Source organism: Monodelphis domestica, chromosome 7, assembly GCF_027887165.1.
Source record: "Monodelphis domestica isolate mMonDom1 chromosome 7, mMonDom1.pri, whole genome shotgun sequence".
Taxonomy (NCBI): Eukaryota; Metazoa; Chordata; class Mammalia; order Didelphimorphia; family Didelphidae; genus Monodelphis; species Monodelphis domestica.
This window is the reverse complement of record NC_077233.1, coordinates 31,878,487-31,903,004: the sequence shown is the minus strand read 5'-3', so window position 1 is coordinate 31,903,004 and position 24,518 is coordinate 31,878,487. Positions and strand designations below refer to the sequence as shown.

At 39.7% G+C, this 24,518-nt stretch overlaps 1 protein-coding gene across 1 annotated transcript in view; it reads left to right on the top strand.

The window, feature by feature from the left end:
- TAFA4 (TAFA chemokine like family member 4) overlaps positions 1–24,518 on the top strand; it is a 199,245-nt gene that overhangs the window by 45,319 nt on the left and 129,408 nt on the right. The window contains exons 2-3 of the mRNA XM_007500059.2: positions 10,318–10,459; positions 13,222–13,337. Of these exons, the coding sequence (XP_007500121.1) occupies positions 10,380–10,459; positions 13,222–13,337 (196 nt within the window). The 5' untranslated portion in view covers positions 10,318–10,379. The remainder of the gene's footprint in view (positions 1–10,317; positions 10,460–13,221; positions 13,338–24,518) is intronic.

Here is a 24,518-nt window from a genome sequence, read left to right as displayed (position 1 = left end):
ATAATCAAAGGCATATAAACCGCTTATATTGCCTATGTGAGATGCATTAGTTAATTTAACTATATGTGCATACCTACATGTATAAATACACACATAAATCCATTCAATAAGGTAGATTCAAAGTGGGTTGATTTTGGTCTCTTAGGATCTGAGTTTGAATCTTGACTCCCGTGTGACTTTCTGGTGTGAACCTAGGCAAGCCCGTTCCTGTCTCATATATAAATTGTGAGGACTGGATTTAGGTCCCTAATTCAGTTCCCAGTTTGCATCCTTTGCAGCCCATGGCCATGTGTGTGAAGCCCACAGGAGGGCACTGTTGCCACATGAATGTTTCAAACTTTACAACTGAAAATTACAGTTTTGGCAGCGTATAAGCTCCTCAATGACAGAACACAGAAGATTGTTCAAGACAGGAATGAGATTTCTCCCTCACACTAACTAAGCTACGGTTATGGTGTGTGTGTGTGTGTGTGTGTGTGTGTGTGTGTGTGTGTGTGTGTGTGTGTGTGTGCATGTGCCAGATTGCACACCAGTCTGATACCCTCTTCTTTTTCTTGTCTGACAATATTGTATGAAATGAGATTTATGAAGCTTCAAAGAAAGGCTAAAACCTGTACTTAGTACCATATAGTTTTTATTTAAAAAATATTTTCTGATCTCATAGTTGATCTTAATAATAGAAATTAAATTATCGTTTTCCTCTTTTCCCCCCTTCCTCAAATTCCCCACTAAAATCTAATGAACTTTATTTAAGGAAAGTCCATTTGTTTGGGGCTGGGTCAAAGATCTCCCCCACCCCAAATATTGTGTACATTCAGTGTAATTTTCTGTAAAATACTTGTGACACTCTGTTTTGATTACATGAAAAATTAGAAATGAGAGGAAAATTCCAATTAAAAACTGGTCTAATTAAAAAAAAAAACCTGCTGCAGTCAAGATAATTGGGCCTTTAGAGATTTATGGCTAAATAGCCATTACAGTTCCCATTTGTTAAACCCAACAACTGGGCACTTGCATTTGGACGACAAGCTGTGGGGCAGCAGTTAGTGTTGCTGAATTTGGTAAGTATTCTTTAATTTTATGGCTCCTCTTCTGCTCTTTCCTGAATTCTAGGTTGAATGGCTTTCTGTAAACCGCGATTTCGTAGTGATGATAGCTTTGTACTGTCTTTGGTTACTCATAGATTGGAGTTTGTCTTCATTATTAAAATGTTGATGTGTTCAGGAGCAGCGTCTTCTCCCCTGCCTATATAGTTATTAGAAAAAAGTCATGTTTCACTCCGTTTAAATAAAGATGCTCTGTCATTGCCTGTAATCCCTCCAGTTCTAAAGATGAGAAATCGTGAACCTTATCAGCAACACGGCACGTCTTTTTCATGTATTTCAGGGATCTGAGACTGGAACAGTCTTTTAAGAAGTCCACCATCTCATTGAAATGAGGCGGGATTGGTTAACACTTGAAATTAAAATGCCACTTATACAATTCTTTAATATTTAATAGATGCCGTTGTATTCTTTAATAGCTTATTATAAAGCATGTTGTAAAATGCACCAATAGTAAAGTCTTTATAGATGTTTTTAGGCAAGCTGTAAAAATGCATTTTATAATGTGTATATAGTTTATATTGGCAGAAAAATGGGGCTTTCTTTAACACAGAACCATAAGCATGCTGTAAATTACTAAGTAATTGCATACATTATAAAATACTTATAAATGATAGCTCGGCATAAACATTGACTACATATTAGGGCTGAAAATAGTCAAACAAGGCACGGTAACCTACTTAATGCTATTTTCCTTGCATCAGCATTGCCCTTAAGAATAAAAAGCTCACTAAACAGCCTGTCTTGTTGCAGAATTGTCATCTGTGAATAGGTTATCTCTAGCTCTGTTATCCTTGGTGGGGAAAGCATTTAAAATGCCAGAAAAGATTTGGGAGTGATTCTATTATTTAGACCAACTGAAAAAGCCAACATCTCTCCTCATTCCAGGTTAGAGAAATATTGGGCTCTTTTATATAGACGAATCTTGGTTGCTTAATATAACCACCAGTCATGGGAAGAGATGTCTCTCAGATCTCTCCATGGGTTCTTGGTTAGGAAATTATTCTGAAAGCAAGCAAGCAAACAAACAAACACCCTAGACAACGATCTCCCTTCCCATGAAAATGCCTATAAAATCTCTCATTTCCTGAATATTAAGGATGATGCTGAGGAGGCAGTGTGGTTGTTTGAAAAGAGCCAGAGTACTGTATTCTGATCCTATCCTTGTTATTTACTTCTAGTAAAACTTTAGGCAAGTTCCTTCAATCCCTGGTGCCTCAGTTTCCTTATCTGTAAAACAAGAGGGTCAGAGTTGATGGCCTCTGAGCTCTCTGAGTTTCTGCCTTTTGCCACTTTTTAAAAAAAATTCGGTTTTTTTTTTGGAGATAAATGAATAGGAAAATTTGTGCAGAAGTGGAGGGAATGACTGGTCATTGCTTTGGGCTCTCCAGGGTTTTCTGTTTGACTCTACCAGGAACAAATGTTATTATTTACCAGGACTTCCCAGTAGGCTCCAGTAGTTCCCCACCTGGGAAGGTCAAAAGTGAGCTGATTCTTTGTTAAGTCTCTAAATAGCTCATTATTTAGCCATCTCCACTTGGGATGATGCAAGAGTGAGTATAGAAATTGCCAAGGTGAATGGCCATCCGGGAAAAGGATGATCTAGACCTTGGACTTTTAAAATCGTTTTTGAAATGAACTCATCTTTTTTTAAATATTTTGCTAAAATACCTTTGAATTGTGGTTTTTAAGGCAGTGTACTGAAACAGATCTATAGAAGGGAACCTTTTCTGTCTTGGTGACAGATCCTTCCCTCGATAGGTCATCAGGCTTGGTTTTTGTAACCAAAAGTTTAGTTTCACTATCTGTTATATGTAGAGTAACCATCTTGTTTAGCCAGAACCCAAATCATGATTATTATCCTAATTATCACCCCGCAGTTACCCCTGGATTTTTCTTCTTTGGTGCTCAGCTTTTCACAGAATAAGGAAAATATTTTATTAATGTTCTAGTCAAGTAAACAGTCTGAGCATTATGGGGTCCATATATGGTGAGACCAATGGTCCCTACATCCATAATCCTGTAAAATGAAAATTTATGCTCAGAATGATGATTTTAAGACAAAATCAAGACAAAAAAATTTAAGACAAAAAAGACAAAAAAAAAGACAAAAAATACTTTGCAACATTACAGAAAAGAGGCAGCAAGGCATAATGGCTAGAGCACTGGTCTTGAGATTAGGAAACACCTTGGTTTAAGTTTTATCTCTGATCCATACTATTCAAGTGGCCATGAAGAAACAATTCTTTGTGTTAGGTTAACTCTCTAAGAAGCTACATAACAGAGGAGATGCTGATGTATATCAGTGTAGGATTCCCCTCTTGTATTGGAATCACAGGCTATAAGATCATAGCTATAGAGCTGGAATAGACTTTGGAAGTCATCTAGTCTAATCCTCTCATTTTATAGATGAGAAACTGAGTCCCAGAAGTGAAATGATTTGCTTAAGGTCTCACAGGAAGCAGACGTGAGATGTTGGATATGAATCTAGATTCTATTCTCTAGCTTTAGTATCCTTTTTTATTACAACACAAATTTGAGCCAAAAAAGTTATGATAATAAAGTGAAATAGCTCATTTAGACATATTTCTTTTTTTAGTGACATGAAAAAAATTTTTAATATTCATTAAAAATTTTTGAGTTCCAAATTTTCTCTCCTTCCTTCCCATTCTCCCTTGTTTAGAAGGGAAGCAATTTTATATAGATTATACATGTGTAGTCATACAAAACATTTACATATTAGCCCTGTTTCAGAAGAAAATACAGATAAAAAATCCCTGCCCCCAAAATAATAAAGTTAAAAAAAAAACCTCTTCTTCAGTCTACATCCAGAGTCCATCGGTTCTTTCTCTGGTAGCAGATAGCATTTTTTGCCATAAGTCCTTTGAAATTGTCTTGGATCATTGTATTTCTGAGAATAGTTAGGTTGTTCACAGTTGTTCATCATACAATATTGCTATCACTGTGTCCAATATTCTTCTGGTTCTTTTCCTTTTACTTTGTATCTGCATACATAAATCTCTGCAGATTTTTCTGAAGCATCCTGCATATCATTTCTTATAGCATAGTAGTATTCTATCATTATCATATGCTACCCAGATGATGAGTATCCCCTCAATTTCCAATTCTTTGCCACCACAAAAAGAGCTACTATAAATATTTTTGCCCATAGAGTACCATTTCCTTTTTCTTGATCTCTTTGGGGACCAGACCTAGTAGTAGTATTCCCGGGTCAAAGGGTATGACCAGTTTTATAGCCCTTTGGATATAGTTCCAAATTGCTCTCTAGAATGGTCGAACCAGTTCACAACTCCACCAACAGTGCATATTAGTGTCCCTATTTTCCAACATTTCCTCCAATGTTTGACATTTTTCCTATCATCTTAGCCAGTCTGATAGGTATGAGGTGGTACTTCAGGGTTGCTTTAATTTGCATTTACTTTAGAAAGGTTTTCAACAAAAGTTGGAACAGAAAAGTATCTTTAGAAAAGCCATTGTGTCATAATGTTCCATGACATTTCATTCCTTGAACCTTGTAGTTCACAGTTTTTTATTACATTCAGATGATATCCTAAATAATTTTGTTTCTTTTAAACTGATGCTTTAAGAAGACTGGTTCTTTCACCTCCTTTTGTTTGGAAGGAATTAGAAGTAATAGATTTTAGTATGTAAACATAGTGCAAAACCATTCACTGTTGCAAAGATGAAAATGTTTAGGGGTAATGACAGTAGCAAATATCAGAACTTTTTGTTATTACAATTATGTTATATATTTGGTTGAAAAAGACAGGTATATTGCATATGAAGAATGAGGGATAATTGATAGATTTCAGGATGCCCCATTGACATACAATATGAGGATGCTGGGAGGCATTTATGGGAGGACGTAGATTAAAGTTGCAAAATATGGTTTGTCATGGATCCGAGAATTATAGAAATCTCAGACTCATGTTTTTAAATGCATAAGATAAAATACAAAAGATTCCAAAGGAAACAAGAACTAGTGAAAGGAAATATGGAATTTCTTTTTCTCATCAAAGTTTTCAGACCTTGAAAAGACATATTAATACTTAAAGCTTCTGCCCTCTAGAGTTGCTACTTCTAAAACTAGTGCTCTTTCCTCTGTCCCACAGTACTTCCCATGAATAGAGTGAATAGATGAGGTGGGATCTAGGTTGCTGGAGGGAATACCAACATTGGTGAGGTCACAGATGCATTGTGAGAATATCGGAGCATGCTGTAGCCACATATCAACTCTAATGGGTCAGAGAGACAAAGAAAATTGGGACAATCCCTCTTGCTACCTGCGGGACTAACCCAAGAGTTCCAAGATATTTTATTTCAGTTGTCCTGGGCTCAACATTTCTGAAGAACCTTTTGTCATGCCTTGTATTCTCAAAGTTTACAGGCTCAGGGAAAAAAATAATCCAATGTTTTCTGATGAAAATGATCTGTGTCTACACAGCAGTAAATCATCAGGTGACAAGTATAATCCATCATTCAGCTGATCAGTCTTCATGGTATCAAATAACTGGGTGCAGAAATTGGCTGGTTTTTCTACATTTAATGTCGCTCCAGACAAAGGAAATAGCTTAAATGACTGAGAATCTCTGGGAATATGGTAAACGTCTGAATCCAATCTATGGAAACTAACATTTTGACTACTTTATATTAGGAGAAAACCAGAGGTGGAACAATGAAAAGACTTTTGTAACATCATATGTAATTTAGTTAATAAATTTATAAACTATCTATGATGTGTCAGACACATGTGATTTCTCAGTGGCAAATCTGTGAGTTAGAAGTCAACTTTATTTCCCCCTGGCTATTTACATATTGTAAATTGATATGGAAAACTAAATATTAAACATGTCCAGTGGCGATATTATTTTTACAACCCATAAAAGCTTCACTTATATTTCACTAAGCTAATAATAATCATCATTATTGTGCTTTAAAATTTGCAAAGCACTTTACAAATGTTATCTCATTTGAGTTTCATTATAGCCCTGGCAGAGAGGTACTATTATTATCCCCATTTTACAGATGAAGAAATTGAGTCATGAAGAGATTAACTGGCTTGTCCAGGATCACATAGCTAGTAAGTATCTGAGACTCGGTGGTTAGATCTTCCTATTCAGGTCTAGCTCTTGAACCATCACACTACTCAGTTGCCTAGAAAAAGGGACCAAGTCTCCTAAAGGATAACCAAGCAGAACCAACACTAATTGGAAGACTCACATTCTAATCCCAGTTCAGCCACTACGTATATGACTGAACACAATGTAATGAATCCAGACTGGCACCAAGTCTTTGTGTTCTTATAGATATGAAGCGAAAATAGAGAATCAACTTTTTTTTTGGTTATTATTTCCATCTCAGATCATAGGATTCTTGACTTGAGCCTCAGCTCCACAACTTACTATCTATTTTATCTTGAGCAAGCCATTTTGTCTCTCTATGCCTCAGTTTCTTCATCTGTCAAATGAAGGGATTGGATTGAATGCCCTCTGAGTTCCATTTAGCTCTGCATTTGTAATCTTATGACTTTGGTCTTCAAGGTTACTATCCTTAATTACATCCCCTCCCTCTCCCTTTCTTTTATTCCTCCACAATCCTTTTCTTCCTCCTCCTCTAATTTTCAACCCTTTTTTCTTTATTCAAAGATATTTTATTTTGCCAATTAATATGTAATAACAATTTTCAACAAAAATTCTGAAATTACAAGATCCAAGACAAGGGTCTCCCTCCCTCCCGTCCCTTCCCTTTCTTGGAGACAGTAAGTAATTTGACCAGTGCTATACGTGTCTTATCATGCCAGAGATACTTCCATATTGATCATTGTTGTAAATCTTTTCCTTCTACCTGTTGCCTGCTGTTTACAAACATGCTCAAGTGTTTCCATTTAAAAAACAACCCAAACACTCAAAGCATCCACCAGTCCCTCAGGCTATTATCCTAACTCTTTCCCTGTTCCTAGCCAAACCTTTGGAAAAGCTGTCTATACTCACTGACTTAATTTCCCCTCTTCTAATTCATATCTTCAATAAGCATTAATTGCTTGTGAATAAGGGCTAGAGATGCAAAGAAAGTCAAAAAACAAAACAAAAAAATGGGTCTTTGCCTTCAAGAAGCTTATCATCTAATGAGGGAGATGAGATACAAATGACTGAGGGCTATGAAATAGGAATGGGAGGGGATCTCAGGCAGAAGGGGCTGCTAATGGGAGGAGGGGACCAAGAAAAACCTCATGCAGAAAGTTGGCTTTGAGTTGCATCTTGAAGGAGGCAGAGTCCCAGGTGAGAAAGGGGAACATTTCAGGCCTTGGGGCCAAAGTTTGAAAAAGCAGAGAGTTAGGAAGGAGAGGGTCTTGTGTGAGGAACAGCAAAAAATCTGGTCTAGCTGGTTTATAAAATATAAAGGAAGGGAACCCCCCGCCCCCCGACTTCTCAACCCCTAGAAGTCTTGCGTCTAACCTCATAAGTGAACCATTTTGGGTATTAAACCAAAAAAGATGCCCACAAAGTGCCAGTTTAGTTCCTCAAACCTCTCTGACTGTTGGCGGATATTCTCGCTGACCCTAGACTTTCTGTCAATAACAACAACAAAAACATCACTTGGTGACCAAGACTCCAAGGACAGGGTTCTCTGGACTGGGATAGTCTTTGCAAGACACACAATCTACTTGATGGGTGGTTTGTGAAGTTTTTTCAGTTCAGTTGGACTTGCTGGAGCATCTGCAGGATTGCCAGAGTATTCAAGGACCCAGAGTCACCTCCTCGCCACAATGAGACATTGAAATAGGACTCGGGGGAGGCATCAGTTACTAAATGTTTAAAAGTGATGTGAAAGAATGAACCTTTCAAAGAAATTGCCTAATAGGCAGGCTGGGACAATTTGATTGAATGAAGCTTGGAAAGGACTGAAATTAAACTGCTGGCACCTCCTGGTCTGGGGTTCAAACCATTTGACCACATTTCTTTTTACTGATGGATCCATTTTTTCCCTAACAAATTAAAAAAAGAATTCCTAGCGGTTTCCTTAGTATGATGAAAACAAGACAAATATTAGCAAGAAAAGGTCACTTTAGTCTCTGAGAAGTGAAGAGTTCATTATGGCTGTGTAAGATGAATTGTCCTGTGCATTTCATTTTGGGTAGTAGAAGGTCAAGTTGTGCCCTTGGGTGGAAGGAAGGACAAACATCAAGAATAAAGGAAGAGGGCCAGGGAGCTGAAAGTTTGCAGGATGTGTCCCGGCAGAGCCCATAGGACTCTTTTTGGTTTGTTTTAAATTTTACAGTTTTATTTTCTGTTTCAAGTTTTCTCCTTCCAGAGGGCCACCCCCTTCCTCCCCAAATGACATTTCCCTTTTGTTGTTTCTGAGCCGGTCATTACTCAAGGATGGCAAGCTCTTTGAAAGGGGGTGGGTGGTCGTACTGCTCAGTGGGTTGGCTCTTCTGCAAGAAAGTATTCTGTGGCAAACTTCTTAAATCACTTCTTAAATCACCTTCAGGTGTTCTGAAAGAAGAGCCTATCCTAATGGTTCTGGGGAGTGGATTTGGGATGTGTTCAGTGGGATTCCAAAGTAATTAAAATGTGTTGTAAAGGCTAATTCCTGATCACATTTGGAATTTTAATATGCATGGCTGCAAGTCATTATTTCTTTCAAATCTCTACCACTAAAAGGATGGATGTAAATCAGCAACAGGAAAAATAAGACACTTTCCTTTTTTTACTTCTCAAGGAGGCTACAACAGATACTATTTGGGGGCCACTTTAAAAAATGTCCTTTATAAATTAAAAGTTGTGCAAAGACCATCTACAAGTATTTTGTGACTTGATGTTATCTAATGGGAAGCAATGTGATATGGTGAAATGAATATTGACACTGGAGACAGAGGATCCGAGTTCAAATTCAAACTTGGATATTGACTACCTGGATATTGACCTTCCCAATTTCCTTATCTGTAAAATGATAGGATTGGATGAGGTTAAAACTCATCTCTAGTTCTAAGCTCTAGATCTGAGATAACAGTGACTTTTATATGTCAGGTTGTTGTAAAAGTAAGATTTTTTTCCTCCCTTCTTTAAAAATTTTTTTTTTGATTTTTAAATTCTTTATTTCATTAGTGTAATATAATAATGCAAAATCTTACAGACTATTGAAATTCTTCTTGATTATTCCAAATGTGAGATAGTGATGATTTATTTTTAATCAGCCAAATGCAATTTGTCTAGTATACACATACAATTAGTCAAATATACATTTATACATTTGGCCTCTCAGTTTATTGAAGAATTCAGAACATTATTTCTTGAATATGGTAAAATATAAAAAAAATTTAATCAAAAGAAAATCATTCCATAAATTAAAAAAATTTAAATAATAAGAGCATACAATTGAGCAAATCTTATCTATTTCATACCTACTGGACTGGGAGTCAGGATACCTGGGTTCTGAGTCACTGGACAAAGACTTAGGAAGACATGAATTCGTGGACAAGTTATCCAAAGTTTCCTCTTCAGCAAAATGGGGATAATAATAGTACCTTCCCTGTAGGGCTACTGTAAGAATTAAATAAATCAATAAGTATAAAGCATTGTGTAAATTATAAAGTGCTCTATTGTAGTGGACTTTTATTTCTTGATGGGGAAGTTAAGAAGTTTGAATGAGATAGCTACTGATTTAGAAGGAACTGTGAGGTTCTTTATTTAACAGGTGAGGAAACAAGACAAAGAGAAGTTGAGAGTTGCTTAAAATCACACTAATATAAATTAATGGAGAATGGATTTGAACCCGTCTTCTGACTCCAAATCCTATCTATTTTCTATCGTACCACACTGTGTCCCTTTAGCATTATATGTTTCTATGTTGGCGTGAACAAAATTATAACATAGTATACATTTTGCTTTGGATTTATTCCCATCAATTGTGTTGCCATAATCCTATATCTTAGGACTCTTTTTGGTTGGGAGGAGCTCAGCTAATTTCACACCATATAGTTCTTATTTAGCTAATATGATGTGGTTTTAAAATGCAATCTTATGGCTTTCTGTGTGTTAGACCAGTTTTCCCACCCAGGAGTGCCCTGCTGTCCAGACTGACTTGCTTAGAACAGGAGGTAGCATCATAAAACAATTACTTTGCTAATAGAAATCTGTTTCATATCAACATTAAAAATTCTAATTGCTGTCTATCTGGGTTTCCTTAATAGGTAATCGTCTCTCAAGCGAAAAGGAATTTGTGAATCGCAGCAATGGTTGAGTCTAGCTGCAAATGGAAATTTGGAGCTGCTCTGAAACACTTTCTGGAATAATTGTGTTTGACTGGAATCCAATTCTTGTGAAGTCCCCAAGGTAAGATGACTTTTAACAGTGACATAGAGATGGCACTTTCTAAACACTAGAATCCGGCAGATGGGCAGGTTTCTGGGGCTCTGCTCATCTTTTCTAAAGGTCTCCTTCTTATCTGGGATTCTGGGGGTTTGGGGCTCATGCTTTTTATTTTGGGTTCTAATCTTTTAGACTCAGTTTACAAAGAGTTGTAAAGAGATAGAAGTTGTAAAGACCTGGGATTCTAGCTAAACAACGTCATTTTAACATGATGCAAGAAGAACCGTTTCGGGAGAGCATTTTTTTCCCATCTGAAAATTGAAATCTTGTGTCAGATAAGGTCAGGGGTTTACTACAGTCAGCCTGTGCTGGTTCAAGAGAACCGATTGTTCCATTTCACACCTTGGAAATCCACAAATGCTGTCAATTAAGACTTGATTTGTTGATTGCTTAAAGATAACATGATCACCCGAGAAAATGTTTACGATGTTAACAAAAGTTAAAAGGGCATTGTGTGGTGGCAGCTAGGTGGGTCAGTGTATTGAGAGCCAGGCAGGAAGTCCTGGGTTCAAATTTGGCCTCTTATACTTCTAACTGTGTGATTGTGTATACATTTCCAACTCCCTCCCAGGGAATTCTTAAATATTTACTAGCACACTGCTGGATAGGCTGGTTCAAAAGCCACAAAATAATGAACTCATATTATCTAGCATCACAGACTGTTGTGAGAGACGGCTACAGCTGTCTAGTCCAACCCATACTTGATAACATATCCGCCAAGTTGTCATCCATCCTCTGCTTAAAGATGTCTGAGGAGAGAGAACTCAGTGCCTCCTGAGTCAGCCCATACCACTTTGGGAGAGCTCTAATTGTTAGCAAGTTTTTCCTGCTATTTAACCTATAATGGCCTTTTCACAGCTCCTAACCGTTGTTCCTGGTTATGTACTCTGGGGCGAAACAGAGCAAATCTAATCTCTCTTCTGTATGACAGCTCTTGAAAAACTTGAAGACATTATCCTGTTTCCAGCCCTTTACCTTTAACACACACACACACACACACACACACACACACACACATACACATTTTAATATTCTTATTTTTCTCTCTTAGAATCAACACTATGTATTGGTTCCAAAGAAGAATGGTTGGGACTAGGCAATGGACGGGGGAGGTGGTTAAGTGACTTGCCCAAGGTCATATTGCTAGGAATTGTCTGATGCCAGATTTGAATCCCAACTCTCCTCTTTAGACTTGGCTCTCAGTCTGCTGAGCCACCAACCCATACTTTAAAGACAAGCTGATAATGAAGAGGATATCCAGGTAATGAATAGTCTGGCACCTTTTCAATAAAGTTCCTTCACCTAAGTGTTTGAAAGTCCAAAGGGATGCTAGTTATAGGACTGGCATTTGATGGTTTTATGAGGTGGGGAATCGCGTCTGGGGCCATTTTGTACTTTCCCCAAGCTAAAAATGGCGCTGTATGGATGGAGCACCAGATTTCCTGGATGTATTTTCAGAGAATCCAATGGCTTCATCCGGAGTGTTGTTCACCATTGGAGTCAGACCCAGCCATTGTGCCATCTTGATAGTGTCCTCTAATGACTTTTTATGAACTCAGTAGCCCCAAGTGTTCCCTTAGATTACCTGAGGAGTTCAGTAGGGGAAAATATAAAATACTCTAAGGCAATTGCCAACAGGGGCAGTGTGGGGCAGTGTAAAGAGAACCTAGATTTGGTATAAGCCAACCTAATTCCAGAGCAATCTTACTATGGCATCTTAAAGAAACACTTTCACTTAGTACTGGTTGGAGTAGATGGCATCTGAAGTAGTTTCCAACTCTTAGGGCTCTGTGACTATGAGAAGGATCTGTGAATTTGGTAGTCAGTGACCTCCAAAAAGGCAGATTCCCAATGGAAGAGTCATGTCTATGTCTTACTAGATCCGTCCTACAGAATTTCCCAAGGTACATAGAGTTGAAGTGCATTTGACCAGGGCAACACAGCTAAATGAGCTTCAGAGATCCGGGTCTTCCTGATTTCAAGGTCAATGCCCTCTTCTCTCCTCCTCTGCCCTCCCAGGTTTTGTGGAACTCAGAGAAAATAAGTTTTCTGGCCTTTGGATTAGTATTTTTTATTTTTCTTTGACGTAAGTAGACCAGACCAGCACGAATGATCTCTGAAGTTTTATTTGCTACACTGGACATACATAAAATTTAATGAATTCAGTAGCCACCACTTTAGTTTACTTGCTGAAGCCATCAAATGCTTAACTGTCCCACAACACCTGAGGGCCTGTTCAATAAAATTATGTCCATAGTTCTAGACCAGCCCTTCTTCATTCACAGGTGCTTGGCTTGGGAGGGTGTTCAGCATTTCCTCAGATTAAAAAAAATATGGAAACTCTGTGTGTTTTTTAAATGAAACAACTTTGAAGCATGTAGCTTTCTTAATTCATTGTTTAAAAATAATTTAAACCGAATATGATTATCAGGCTATTGAATCGAATCACAAGAAAACAAGGCTGATCTTACTCATACCTAAGCATGGAATTCACTTTTGAAACTCTTAATTCTAAAATGGATTTATCAGAAATGGAGTCAAATCAAGCACAAATTAGATTTGTTCCTTAAAGAAAAAGCTATCATCGCTGAATACCCCTCTGCCCCAGGGTAATTTTAGACTAGTCTTTTTCTGCTTTCTCCTGCCTCCATAGTATTGTCTGGCTCAGAGCCCGTTAAAGTATTGCTTCTTTATTGAACTTCATTGAACTTCCTTTCTGCCTTTAGGATGAGATTCTCTGCCAAATCAGTGCTGCTGTCTCATTGGCTCCTCCTGGTCTCCCTGCTAATGGTATGCAGTAAACTGTTGTCCGCCTCTAGCCATCATCTCCGGGGACACCCAGGTAGGAGCTTTAAACTCATTAGACACTACTGAGATCAATTAATCACACTCCTCCAACGTCAGAGCCCACTTTTTAGCCCCTGGTAATTGACCAAGCTGTGGATGGTGTCTAATAACGGGCAAAAGACTGCAAAAATATCAGTATCGTGTTTTGAAGTGCCACGAGTTGTCGTTCTTGACATTTTTCAGGGATTTGTTTGCATTTTCTCTTCTTAAAAGCTTCTGTTTATATAGTGCCTTCCCCCAAAAGGTTCATAGAACAAAAAAGCAGCTCATTTTCATTCATTCTCCTAGCTTCTCTCTAAAGTAGATTGAAGTTATCAGCTGGTCTGTATTGAAAAATATTTAGGTGCCTACTGTGTGCCAAGTGCCAGAATACTACTGGGTATTAGAAAGAGAAAAATTATGAATACAACTCTTAAGTGTATGAAAGAAAGTTGGCAAATTAAGACACAATCATGAATTATCATCTTGATGGTAATGATAATGATGAATCACAAAGTAGAAAGAACAATGACTCTGACAACCTGAGTTCAAATTTCAATTCTGATATTTACTTAAGCTGTGCCATATATGGCAAACCTCTTCACCATCATGGGCCTCAGTTTCCCCATCTGTAAAATGAGGAGGTTGTATTAACTCTGAGATCTGTTGCAACTTAATATCTTTGATCCAATAAATATTAATAACTTCACAAAGGGGTTGAGTGAAAGCTAAGCAATTTGATTAACACTAAAACAAAATTCAAAACATTTTGTTTAGTTTAAAGTGAGGAAAAACTATTAGAATTGTCTAAAAATCGTCTAGAAGTATAATAGGTTGCTTTGGGGATGTGTGGGCTCCTCCTCAAAAGACTTCGATTAAAATTAGATGTTTGTTCTTTGGGGGTCTGGGTTAGATAAGAGTCTCTGAGGGTGGAACTCTGAGAGTCAATGACTCTGAAAGGCAAGCAATTCTGATCTTTTCCATGGTAGCCTGGGTTTGTGATTTTGCTATTTCTGGAGTGAGGTCCACAGGCTTTGGATCATCAGTGGCCCTTTCTTTTTTTCATTCCCCTTCCTTCTCTTGTTTCAGAAATACACATGTGTGCTCACACACGCAAACACCATACGCCACTTTAATCACCACTTAGAGTGACCTACATTGAGATACTCCCCAAAGATTTGTGTTTTTTCCACCATAATTCATGGTTGTCAGCAGACTGACTGCCAAACAATTAATCCAGGTCCTGAGATACTGCAATTTACAACATGGCAGTCAGAGAAATTCTTAGGCTTCTGGATGAAAGACTTTAGCTTGAGTCCTAAGCTGTGCTGTCTGTCAACTTAAAAATTGTAATGTATAACCTGGAAAAGGCTTTCCTGTGGTTTAGGGATGCTAAACATTTTTATTCCCCATCCGGTTGCTGTTTTTCACTACATAACACTCGAATTCTAAGGTCATAAATCATTTTTGACTCAAGTTCATTTTTTTGAAATCCTCTAAAACTCATTTTCCCCCTCTAGCTACACATTTTGATGAAGATCAAGCCAAATCATGATGGAAGTTTGAGAAAATCAGCATAAAATCAATACCATCCGGCTGTTCCAAAATGCCGACAGCCAGCAGCTTAGCTTACCCCACCATGTATATCTCGAGATGACTTCCTTCTGGAAGACAAAGTGTTTTAAGTCATTAGCCTTATCTGATTAGTCCACATCGCTTTTCCTGGGTGGAGGTCGACAGACATGCTTGTCATCAGGCAAAGAAAACATTGCAGCCAGGCAGGTTATTAACAGCAGATTTTCAGATTTCAGAGGGCTAAGCTCGAGGGACAATGTTGAAAGGTTATTAAAACTTGAAGGAAACCGAGGACAAGGCAGAGGCTTCAGTTGATTGGGGTCAAATTCTTGCTTTGTTGCTTAGCCTTTGAATGGGGAAAATGTGTCATTTCAGGGACAAATTTGGATGGGGATGACAGTGGGTTTGAGTAGGCAAATAACAGTAATGAAGGAGGCAGTGTGGGACAGTGGAAAGAATAAAAGCCGTAGAGATTTATTTAATTAGTGCCCTTTTAGGGAGAAAAAAAAAAACAGACTCACTTGCTTTTCCTCGACACCTCTATACTCAGTCCCAGGTGCTACTGAGTTACAAAACTACCTCACTGATGTTGGAGTTATAAATACAATCTTTGATACTTAGTGAGGTAACTTTAGCTTAATCATCCTCCTCTCTGGAGCCTCAGTTTCTTTAGCTGTGAAGTGGAAGATTTGGACAAGATGACCTGCTCAGCTCTAGATCTAGGATTCTGAAGAAATGATGAAATGATACCTTCCACTTTCTCCATAGACAAGTGCCTTGTGAGAGGCCTGAGTAGTCTTAGGCTAGCATTAAAGAGCATGCTGAATAATGGCAGGAAGGAAGCAAGCCTTATTAAGCACTAACTCTAACTAAGTTCTCTCTCTCTGTCTCTCTCTGTCTCTCTCTGTCTCTGTCTCTCTGTTTCTCTCTGTCTCTGTCTCTCTCTGTCTCTCTCTCTCTCCTCCCTCTGTCTCTCTCTTTCTCTCTCTGTCTCTCTCTCTCTCCCCTTCTCTCTGTCTTTGTCTCTCTCTCTGTCTCTCTCTCCCCACCCTCTCTCTATGTCTCTCTCTCTCTCTCTCTCTCTCTCTCTCTCTCTCTCTCTCTCTCTCTCTCTCTCTCTCACTATGTATCTACTTATGTCTATTTCTCTCTCTCTCTCTTTATCTATCATCTCTCTATCATCTATCTCTCTGTCTCCCTCTCTGTCTATCTCTCTCTCTGGCTATCTATCTATCTGTCTATCTCTCTATCTATCTATTGATCTCTCTGTCTGTCTGTCTGTCTGTCTGTCTGTCTGTCTGTCTCTGTTTCTTTCTCTCCCTCTGCTCTCTCTCTCTCTGGGTCTGCCTTTCCCTTCTCTCTCTCTCTCTCTCTCTCTCTCTCTCTCTCTCTCTCTCTCTCTCTCTTTCTCTCTCTCTCTCTCTCTCTTTCTCTCTCTCTCTCTCTCTCTCTCTCTCTCTCTCTCTCTCTCACCAGACATTGTGCTAAGCATTCTACAAATATCTCAAGACAGCTCTGGGAAGTAGGCACTATTATTATGACCATTTTACAGTTGAGGAAACTGAGGCAGATAGAGGTTGTGACTCTCCCAGAGTTATATGGCTAGTAAGTGACTGAAGCCTGACTCCAGGTCCTCTGCTCTTTCCACTATATTTCCTAGCTGCCTCAAAAGCTAAACTGATGCTATAGTTTATATTTTAAAACCTGGAGTTTTGGCACAATATTCTCAGTTTATGACTTTTCTTTCTCTGTGGAAGAAAATTCCCAACATTAAAAGACTAATTTAGGCTTTACCACTTTACACCTAGACAATTAGAATAATCTAATTCTTCCCTAATACTATGTAAACTTGGAATAATCTTTTAACCTCTCTTGGCCTTAGTTTTCTTAGCTGTAAAATGAGGTCTTTGGACTAGATGGCTTATCGAGGTCCCTTCCAGCTTGAAGTCTATGATCCTGAATCCAAACTCTTTCTCTTACTCACTCTAACAGTCCTCTAAATCGATCTTGTGTAAGTAATCCACTATGATTGATTGTGACATTTCCATGATCAAAAAATCTTCATTGAGGGGGCAGTTATGTGGTTCAGTGGATTGAGAGCCAGGTCTAGAGATGGAAAGTCCTGGGTTCAAATTTAGCCCCAGACATTTCCTTGCTGTGTGATCCCTGGGCAAGTCATATAACCTCCACTGCCAAGCCCTTACTGCTTTTCTGCCTTGGAACCAGCACACAGGATCAATTTTAAGATGGATGGTAAGGTTTTAAAAAAAAAATCTGCATTGTCTACTCAAAAAACCAAGTCAAAGCCATCCCCCATTTAGCCCCAACCTACCTTATTTCCCCCCTAATTATTTCTAGTCTTGACTATTAGACATCACTTTGTTTCTGGGATGGAGAGGTATTTCCTACACTTGGAATTTGTGTTTTTCTTTGGTCTTCCTTTCCTTGCCCCCAAATGGATGAGCGCTAACTCTGGAGGCAGAGGACCTGAGTTCAAATTCTAGCTTTCTCCTTTTTTTATCTCTACAATCTTAGGCAAGTCTCTTCATTTCTCTGGATCCCAGTTTCTTCATCTATAGGAAAGGAGTTAGCTTGCATGGTCTTTGCTATCTCTTCCAGCTTTAGAGTAGAGTCCTATGGTCCTGTAGACAGATTTTTAAAGATCCATGCCAACTATAATCCCTGCCATGATGGCTTCCCTTGTTACCTAGTCAGGAATATTCTTTTTCCTGGACTCCTCCATATAACATTTAGTTTGTATTTCTCATGAGGCATTCATCCTATAGGGTTTTGTGGTGGAGATATTTATATATTGTTCTTAGATTGTAGACTCTTTGAGGGCAGGATCTGCGTTTTGTCCTGCTTTGTATCTTGAGTGGTGCCGAGCCAAGTGCCCTCCCCATAGAAGATGATTAATACATATTTGTTGAAGGAATGAATCATAACCACATGGTGATTTTAAAAACCGCAAAACTGCCTAGGAGTGACCAAATTGCCCAGTGTACATAACAGAATATCTCATGGAGACATAGATGAAATTTTGGACTTGGAATCTGGGTTGGAATTCCACCTCAGACACTTACTAGCTGGGCAACTCTGAGAAAATCATGCAGCCTTTCTAGGCTGGAAAACGAGGGAGTTGGACTTAATGACCTTAATTAATAATAATGATGATAATAATAACGAGCATTTGTAAAGATCTTTCAAATTTGACAAATGCTTTGCCTGCAATATTATTTGATTTTCACAGTCACCTGGGAAGTACTATTATAACCAGATTGAAAATGAGGGAATTGAGGCAAATGGGGAGAAGTGACTTGCCCAGGGTTACTGAGCTAGTAAGTACCTGAGTTTGGATTTGAATTCAGGTCTTGATGATTCCAAGTCTGGTACTCTATTCACTGCTCCACATAGCTTCCCTGTAGTCCTTTTTGATTATCAATTTCTAATTAAGCTTGAATAGCTTAAACCCACACTAAGACTTTGGGGACACCCTGTATATAGAACAGATGTAAAATGAAGTAAACAGAGCCGGGAAAGTCATATGATGGAATGACTAAAGTAAGTCGCGTAATTGAACACAAAAATGAAGCTGGATGCTCCTGGCCAGCCTTGGAGAGGAGGAGAGACAGTGCCTTCCTTTCATTGGGGCACAATGGATAGGGAATTTTTCATGTGCTGTAAGGCACGAGATTGTGTCTGTTGATTTTGCCTAATTCTTTTTATCTGTCTCAAGAGAAGGCTCCCTGGGTCGGAGAGAGGTTTACTTAGAAATGATTGTGATGTATAAACAAAAGTAGAAATGAAAATGGAAGGAAAAAGTAAATATGTGAGACAGAGATATATAAACATATACATAATTGTATATTTACCTAATATACCAAAATAGATATACACACATACCCATGGATCTCCCTCTCCCCATATACATCTCCATTTCTATCTTCATCTCTAGCTTCGTATTTATATCCACGTTCACATATCTATACCATTATCATCTATATCTATATATCCTGTCAGGGAAGCCTTGAAATCCCAATCAATTTTGGAAAGGAGTAACTACATTAATTATGGGCAGCTAGATGGTACAGTGGATTGAGTGCCAGATCTGAAATCCTGCAAAGCTGAATTCAAATCTGGCACTATCTAGACAAGTGTCTTAACCCTGTTTAACTTGGTTTCCTCAAAAGGAAATGGCAAATCACTCTGGTATATTTGCCAAGAAAACATCAACTGCAACGCTGAATTCAAATCTGGCACTTTCTAGATAAGTGTCTTAACCCTGTTTGACTCGGTTTCCTTAAAAGGAAATGGCAAACCACTCTGGTATATTTGCCAAGAAAACATCAAATGGGTTCACAAAGAGTCAGATTCAGATGCAACTGAAAATGACTGAATGACAGTAACATTAATTGTAGTTGGTAGGACACTTGACCCCTTGAATGGATCCATTCCATATTAGTTTAGTTCTTCGTTCCTGGCTTCTCCCATGAATGCTCTCTTGAATTGTGTGGGTACCAGCTTAGTCCTCAAGGGATCTGCTGATTGCCCATGGCTCTCCACCTTCTTTTTTGATCCTAAATTTCCTGGCTGATATTTCTTGTGCCCCTTCTGGTACAGAAACCATTGGTAGAAAGGTGATGCTATAAATTAGAAACAGCATTGTAAAGAGGACTCAGCACCTGCATCCTAGCCTAGAGAGCCGAGGAAGGTTTCACCTTCTTGATTATTAGCAAAACCTTTATAGGACAGATTCTGATATAATTCTCTGTCCCGATGAGCCTGGAACCCATCTACATGACTGTCATCAAAATTCTTTTTTTTTCCTTTCTGACTTCACAGCTTTTTTCCCCTTTCATAGAAGGAAAGACAGAATTCCCAGAGTGGCAACAATTCACTGCTGAGCACTGAAACACTCAGACAACCACCAAATCCAACTATTTAATGAAATCCAACAAACATTTAATAAATATCCATAATGTGCGACCATTGTAATAGGTGCTGGGGATACAAAGGCAAAAATGAACCAATCCCTCTATTCTAAGAGCTTTGATTTTACAGAGGGTGGGAGAGATTTGCCACTTGTCTACAAATAAATACAAGCAAGATAGTTCAAGGCGAAAGAAGACAATAATAACTTTATAACGAATACTTCATCTAGCGCAGGGCTTCTTAATTTTTATATTTTTGTGAACACAGTCCTAGAAGTCAGTGAATGATGCCACCAATTTGTTTGAAAATGTTTGTCTTACTGTATTTTATTGTTTTTTGCATTTATTTTATACATTAAAAAACACGATTCTGAGAAGAGGTCCATTTGCTGTTGTTGAGTCATTTCAGTCGTGTTCAACTCTTTATGGCCCTCTTTGGGGTTTTCTTGACAAAGATACTGGAATCGTTTTCCATTTCTTTATTCAGGTGATTTTACAGATGAAGAAACTGAGGTAAATAGGGTTAAGTGGCTCTCCCATAGTGACATAGCTGGATTTGAACTCAGGAAGATGAGTCTTCCTGACTCTAGACCTGGCACTCCATTCACTGGGCTGCCTAGCTTCCCTGAAGTGATCCATAGTCTTTATCAGATTATGAAAGGGGGCCATGCCAGAAAATTTAATATCCTTTGATCTAGGGGTAGGTACTTATGTTGAATCCTGAATGATGAGGAGTCTTACAGGTGAATGTGAGAAATTATATATCCTAGGCATGGGGGAGTCTTTATGCAGGAGAGTAGGGAGTGGGCGGGCCATGGAATGCCCAGCTTACAGAAGAGGTCAGTTTGTCTGGAATGTAGAGGTTATGAAAGGGAGTAATATGGAGTAAGTCTGCAAAGATAGGATGGAGCCAAATCATAGAAGGCTTCAAATATCTGCCCAAATAGTTTTTTTTTAAATCCTAGAGACAATTGGGAGCTGTTAAAGATTTCTGATTGGAAAAGTGATTTTGTCAGAGCTTAGGGTGGTTTTTTTGACATACATGTGGACAATATATTGGTCAGTCAGCCAACAATCATTTATTTAGAGTTTAGCAGAGAATGAAAGCAGGGGAACCCAATAGGAAGCTCTTAAAACAGTCCAAGTGAAAGACAATAAGGGCAACAACAAGGGTGATAGGAGTAGAGAGAAAAGATGGATTCCAGTCCTTTTTATCCATCAAGCCACAACCCTTGTTCAGGCCCTTTTCACCTCTTATCTAGATTATGGAAATAGCCTTCTTGTTTCTCTCCCTGCATCAAGACTCTCACCACTCAGAATCTATCTTCCACTTAGTTGACAAGGTGATTTCTCTAAAGCAAAGACTCCTTACCCTTAAAGAGGGTTAGGATTACCTTCCCCCCTGCTCAGTGAGCTCCCATGGCTCCCTATTACTCCAGGATCCTCCTTTGTCCGACATTGAAGGCTCTTTATGAGCTGTTATCTTCCTGCCTTTCTAGTTTTAAAGGTTCCTCACGTCCATGTTCTCTCTGATCCAGCTACCCTAGCCTTTGAGGCAGCTCAAGATTTTAGCAACATGTCCTTCCCTGAACTCGACACTCCATCTCCCATCTCCATGGCTGCCCTGGCTAACCCTGGCTAGTCTTTATTTTTGAAATAGTCTGCTTTTTTTAACCTTTATCTCTAGGTTTCCCTTATTTTTTCTAGATTTAGCTCAGATTCCACCTTCTCCTTTCCCTCAGTCAGTAGAGCCTCCCCTTTTCAGAATGACTTCCCATATCTTCTTTATATTTCTTGTATGTACCCAGTCATTTCTGTATTTTATTCCTCATTCAAATGTAAGCTTCCTGAGGACAGGTTGAGTTTTGGGGGTTTTTTTTGCCTCTTTTTTTATCCCAATAATAGTATAGTGCCTGGCGCATTTGTTGTTGTTCAGTCATTTCATTCATGTCTGACTCTTTGTGAACCCATTTAGGGTTTTCTTGGCAAAAATACTGGAGTGGTTTGCCCTTTCCTTCTCTAGTTTATTTGACAGGTGAGAAACTGAGGCAAATAGGGTTAAGTGGCTTGCCCAAGGTCACATAGCTAGTAAGGGTCTGAGACCATATTTGAAGTTAGGAAGAAGAGTCTTCTTGACTTTAGGACCGGCTCTCAATCTACTGCACCTTCTAGGTGCCCCAAAGGTAAGACTTCAAAAGTGCTCATTATTGTCATCATTGGATTAGAGAGGTAGGATTGACCTGGTGACTGACTGAACATGAGAGTTGATGGAAAGAGAAGAATCAAAGACGATTCTGTACTTTGGAACCTGGGTGTTCTCAAACAAAAGGGGAGACAGCTCCTGGGCAAGAGGGTGAGTTCTCTTCTGGACCAGGGAGGGACTTGAGATCTCCCTACTCCAGAAATGAGAGCTCTCACTTGTGGCTCCCAGTAGCTTCTAGCATGCAGCAGCGGCCACACCCCAGGCAACGGCTTCGACAGGCCGGCCAAACCTTGTGAGGGTAGCCATTGGGTCGTCGACCCCTGGTGAACCAGGGCTTTGCTCACCCAGTATGTGAAGACTGCTTCGGCAGAACAGGCGGAAGAAACCAACAAGAAGGTTCAATGGCTGAGATGGCGACGCAGCAAAGCACTGTGGAGTGCTTAGAGCGTGTTGGAGCACAAAGGACAACACAGCCATCCAGTGCAGCTGAGGAAGTCTCCAGGTGTAACGACTTTTCGTGCCACTGGACCCAGGCTTCCAACGCTGAGAGAGTGGGACTGTCTCTGTGCATCGACTTTTCTACTTAAATCTCCTTGCACCCGGTCAGCACACCACAGCTGGTGGGTCATCCCTTTAAGCGGTCGAAATCAAAGAAAAAACACAAAGAAACTCCTACTAGGAACATGGAACATCAGGACATTACTTGACAGAGAGAATACCTCAAGACCTGAGAGAAGAACAGCTCTAATCGGTAAAGAACTGACGCGATATAACATCGACATCGCAGCCCTAAGCGAAACACGCTTACCAGAAGAGGGATCATTCAGCGAACCCACCACTGGATACACCTTCTTCTGGAAAGGTAGAGATTCAAATGAAGACAGAATCCACGGTGTTGGCCTGGCCATCAAGACCAGTTTGCTCAAACAGCTGCCAGACTTTCATGTGGGCATCAGCGAGAGGCTCATGAAAATCCATTTGCCTCTCAGCAAAGACCGGTATGCCACAATCATCAGCGCATATGCCCCAACACTGACCAGCACAGAGGAGACCATCGAGCAGTTCTACTCTGACCTGAGTGCCGTCCTGCACTCAGTGCCCACAAATGACAAGCTGATACTACTGGGAGACTTCAATGCCCACGTTAGCCAGGACCATGAAAGATGGAAAGGAGTGCTCGGCAAACACGGCATGGGCAAAATGAACAACAATGGCCTACTGCTACTCAGCAAATGCTCAGTTTGAACTCACCATCACGAACACTGTGTTCAGAATGGTGAACAAATATAAAACAACGTGGATGCACCCAAGATCAAAACAGTGGCATCTCATTGACTACATCATTGTATGCTGGCGAGACATCCAGGATGTACAGATCACCAGAGCCATGAGAGGAGCTGAATGCTGGACAGACCACCAATTGGTTAGAGTGACTCTACAAATGCGCACTGCGCCTCGCCATCCAAAACGCGCCCAGACAGTTCGCGCATTTTACAATGTGAGTCGTCTTAGACATCCATCTTATTTGCAAACATTCCAATCCTGCCTGGATGACAAGCTGTCTGCCAAGGGACCACTCACTGGAAGCTCAACTGAGAAATGGAACCAGTTCAGAGATGCAGTGAAGGAAACATCAAAGGCAGTCCTAGGCCCCAAACAATGCAACCACCAGGACTGGTTCGACGAAAACAACACTGCTATTGAAGACCTATTGAGCAAAAAGAAAAATGCTTTTATGGAGTGGCAAAATAACCCAAACTCTGCTCCTAAAAAGGACAGATTCAAGTCTCTCCAAGCCACGGCGCAATGTGAAATCAGGAAGATATGAGACCGATGGTGGGAAAAAAAGGCAGAAGAAATCCAGTGCTTTGCTGATTTAAAAAACTACAAACAAATTTTCAGTGCCCTCAAGACTGTCTATGGGCCATCAAAACCCACCACCACTCCCTTGCTATCCTCTGACGGTGACACTCTCATAAACGATAAAAAAGGCATCAGCAACAGGTGGAAAGAACACTTCAGTCAGCTTCTCAACTGACATTCTTCAGTCGACCAAAGTGCCCTTGACCAGATCCCCCAAAATCTCTCCATTGAACAACTTGACGTCCCTCCTTCAATAGAGGAAGTCCAAAAAGCCATTCAACAAATGAGTACAGGCAAGGCATCCCGTAAAGACGGGATCCCAACCGAGGTGTACAAGGCCTTAAAGGGAAAGGCGCTCCAGGTATTCCACATAGTGCTGACCAGCATATGGGAAGAGGAAGACATGCCCCCAGAACTCAGAGATGCCTCCATCGTAGCCCTATACAAGAACAAAGGCTCATGAGCAGCCTGTGACAACTACAGAGGCATCTCACTACTCTCCACTGCTGGAAAGATCCTCGCCCATGTTATACTCAACAGACTCCTGTCATCTGTTTCAGAGCAGAACCTGCCTGAATCACAATGTGGCTTCTGACCAGATCACAGCACCATCGACATGGTCTTC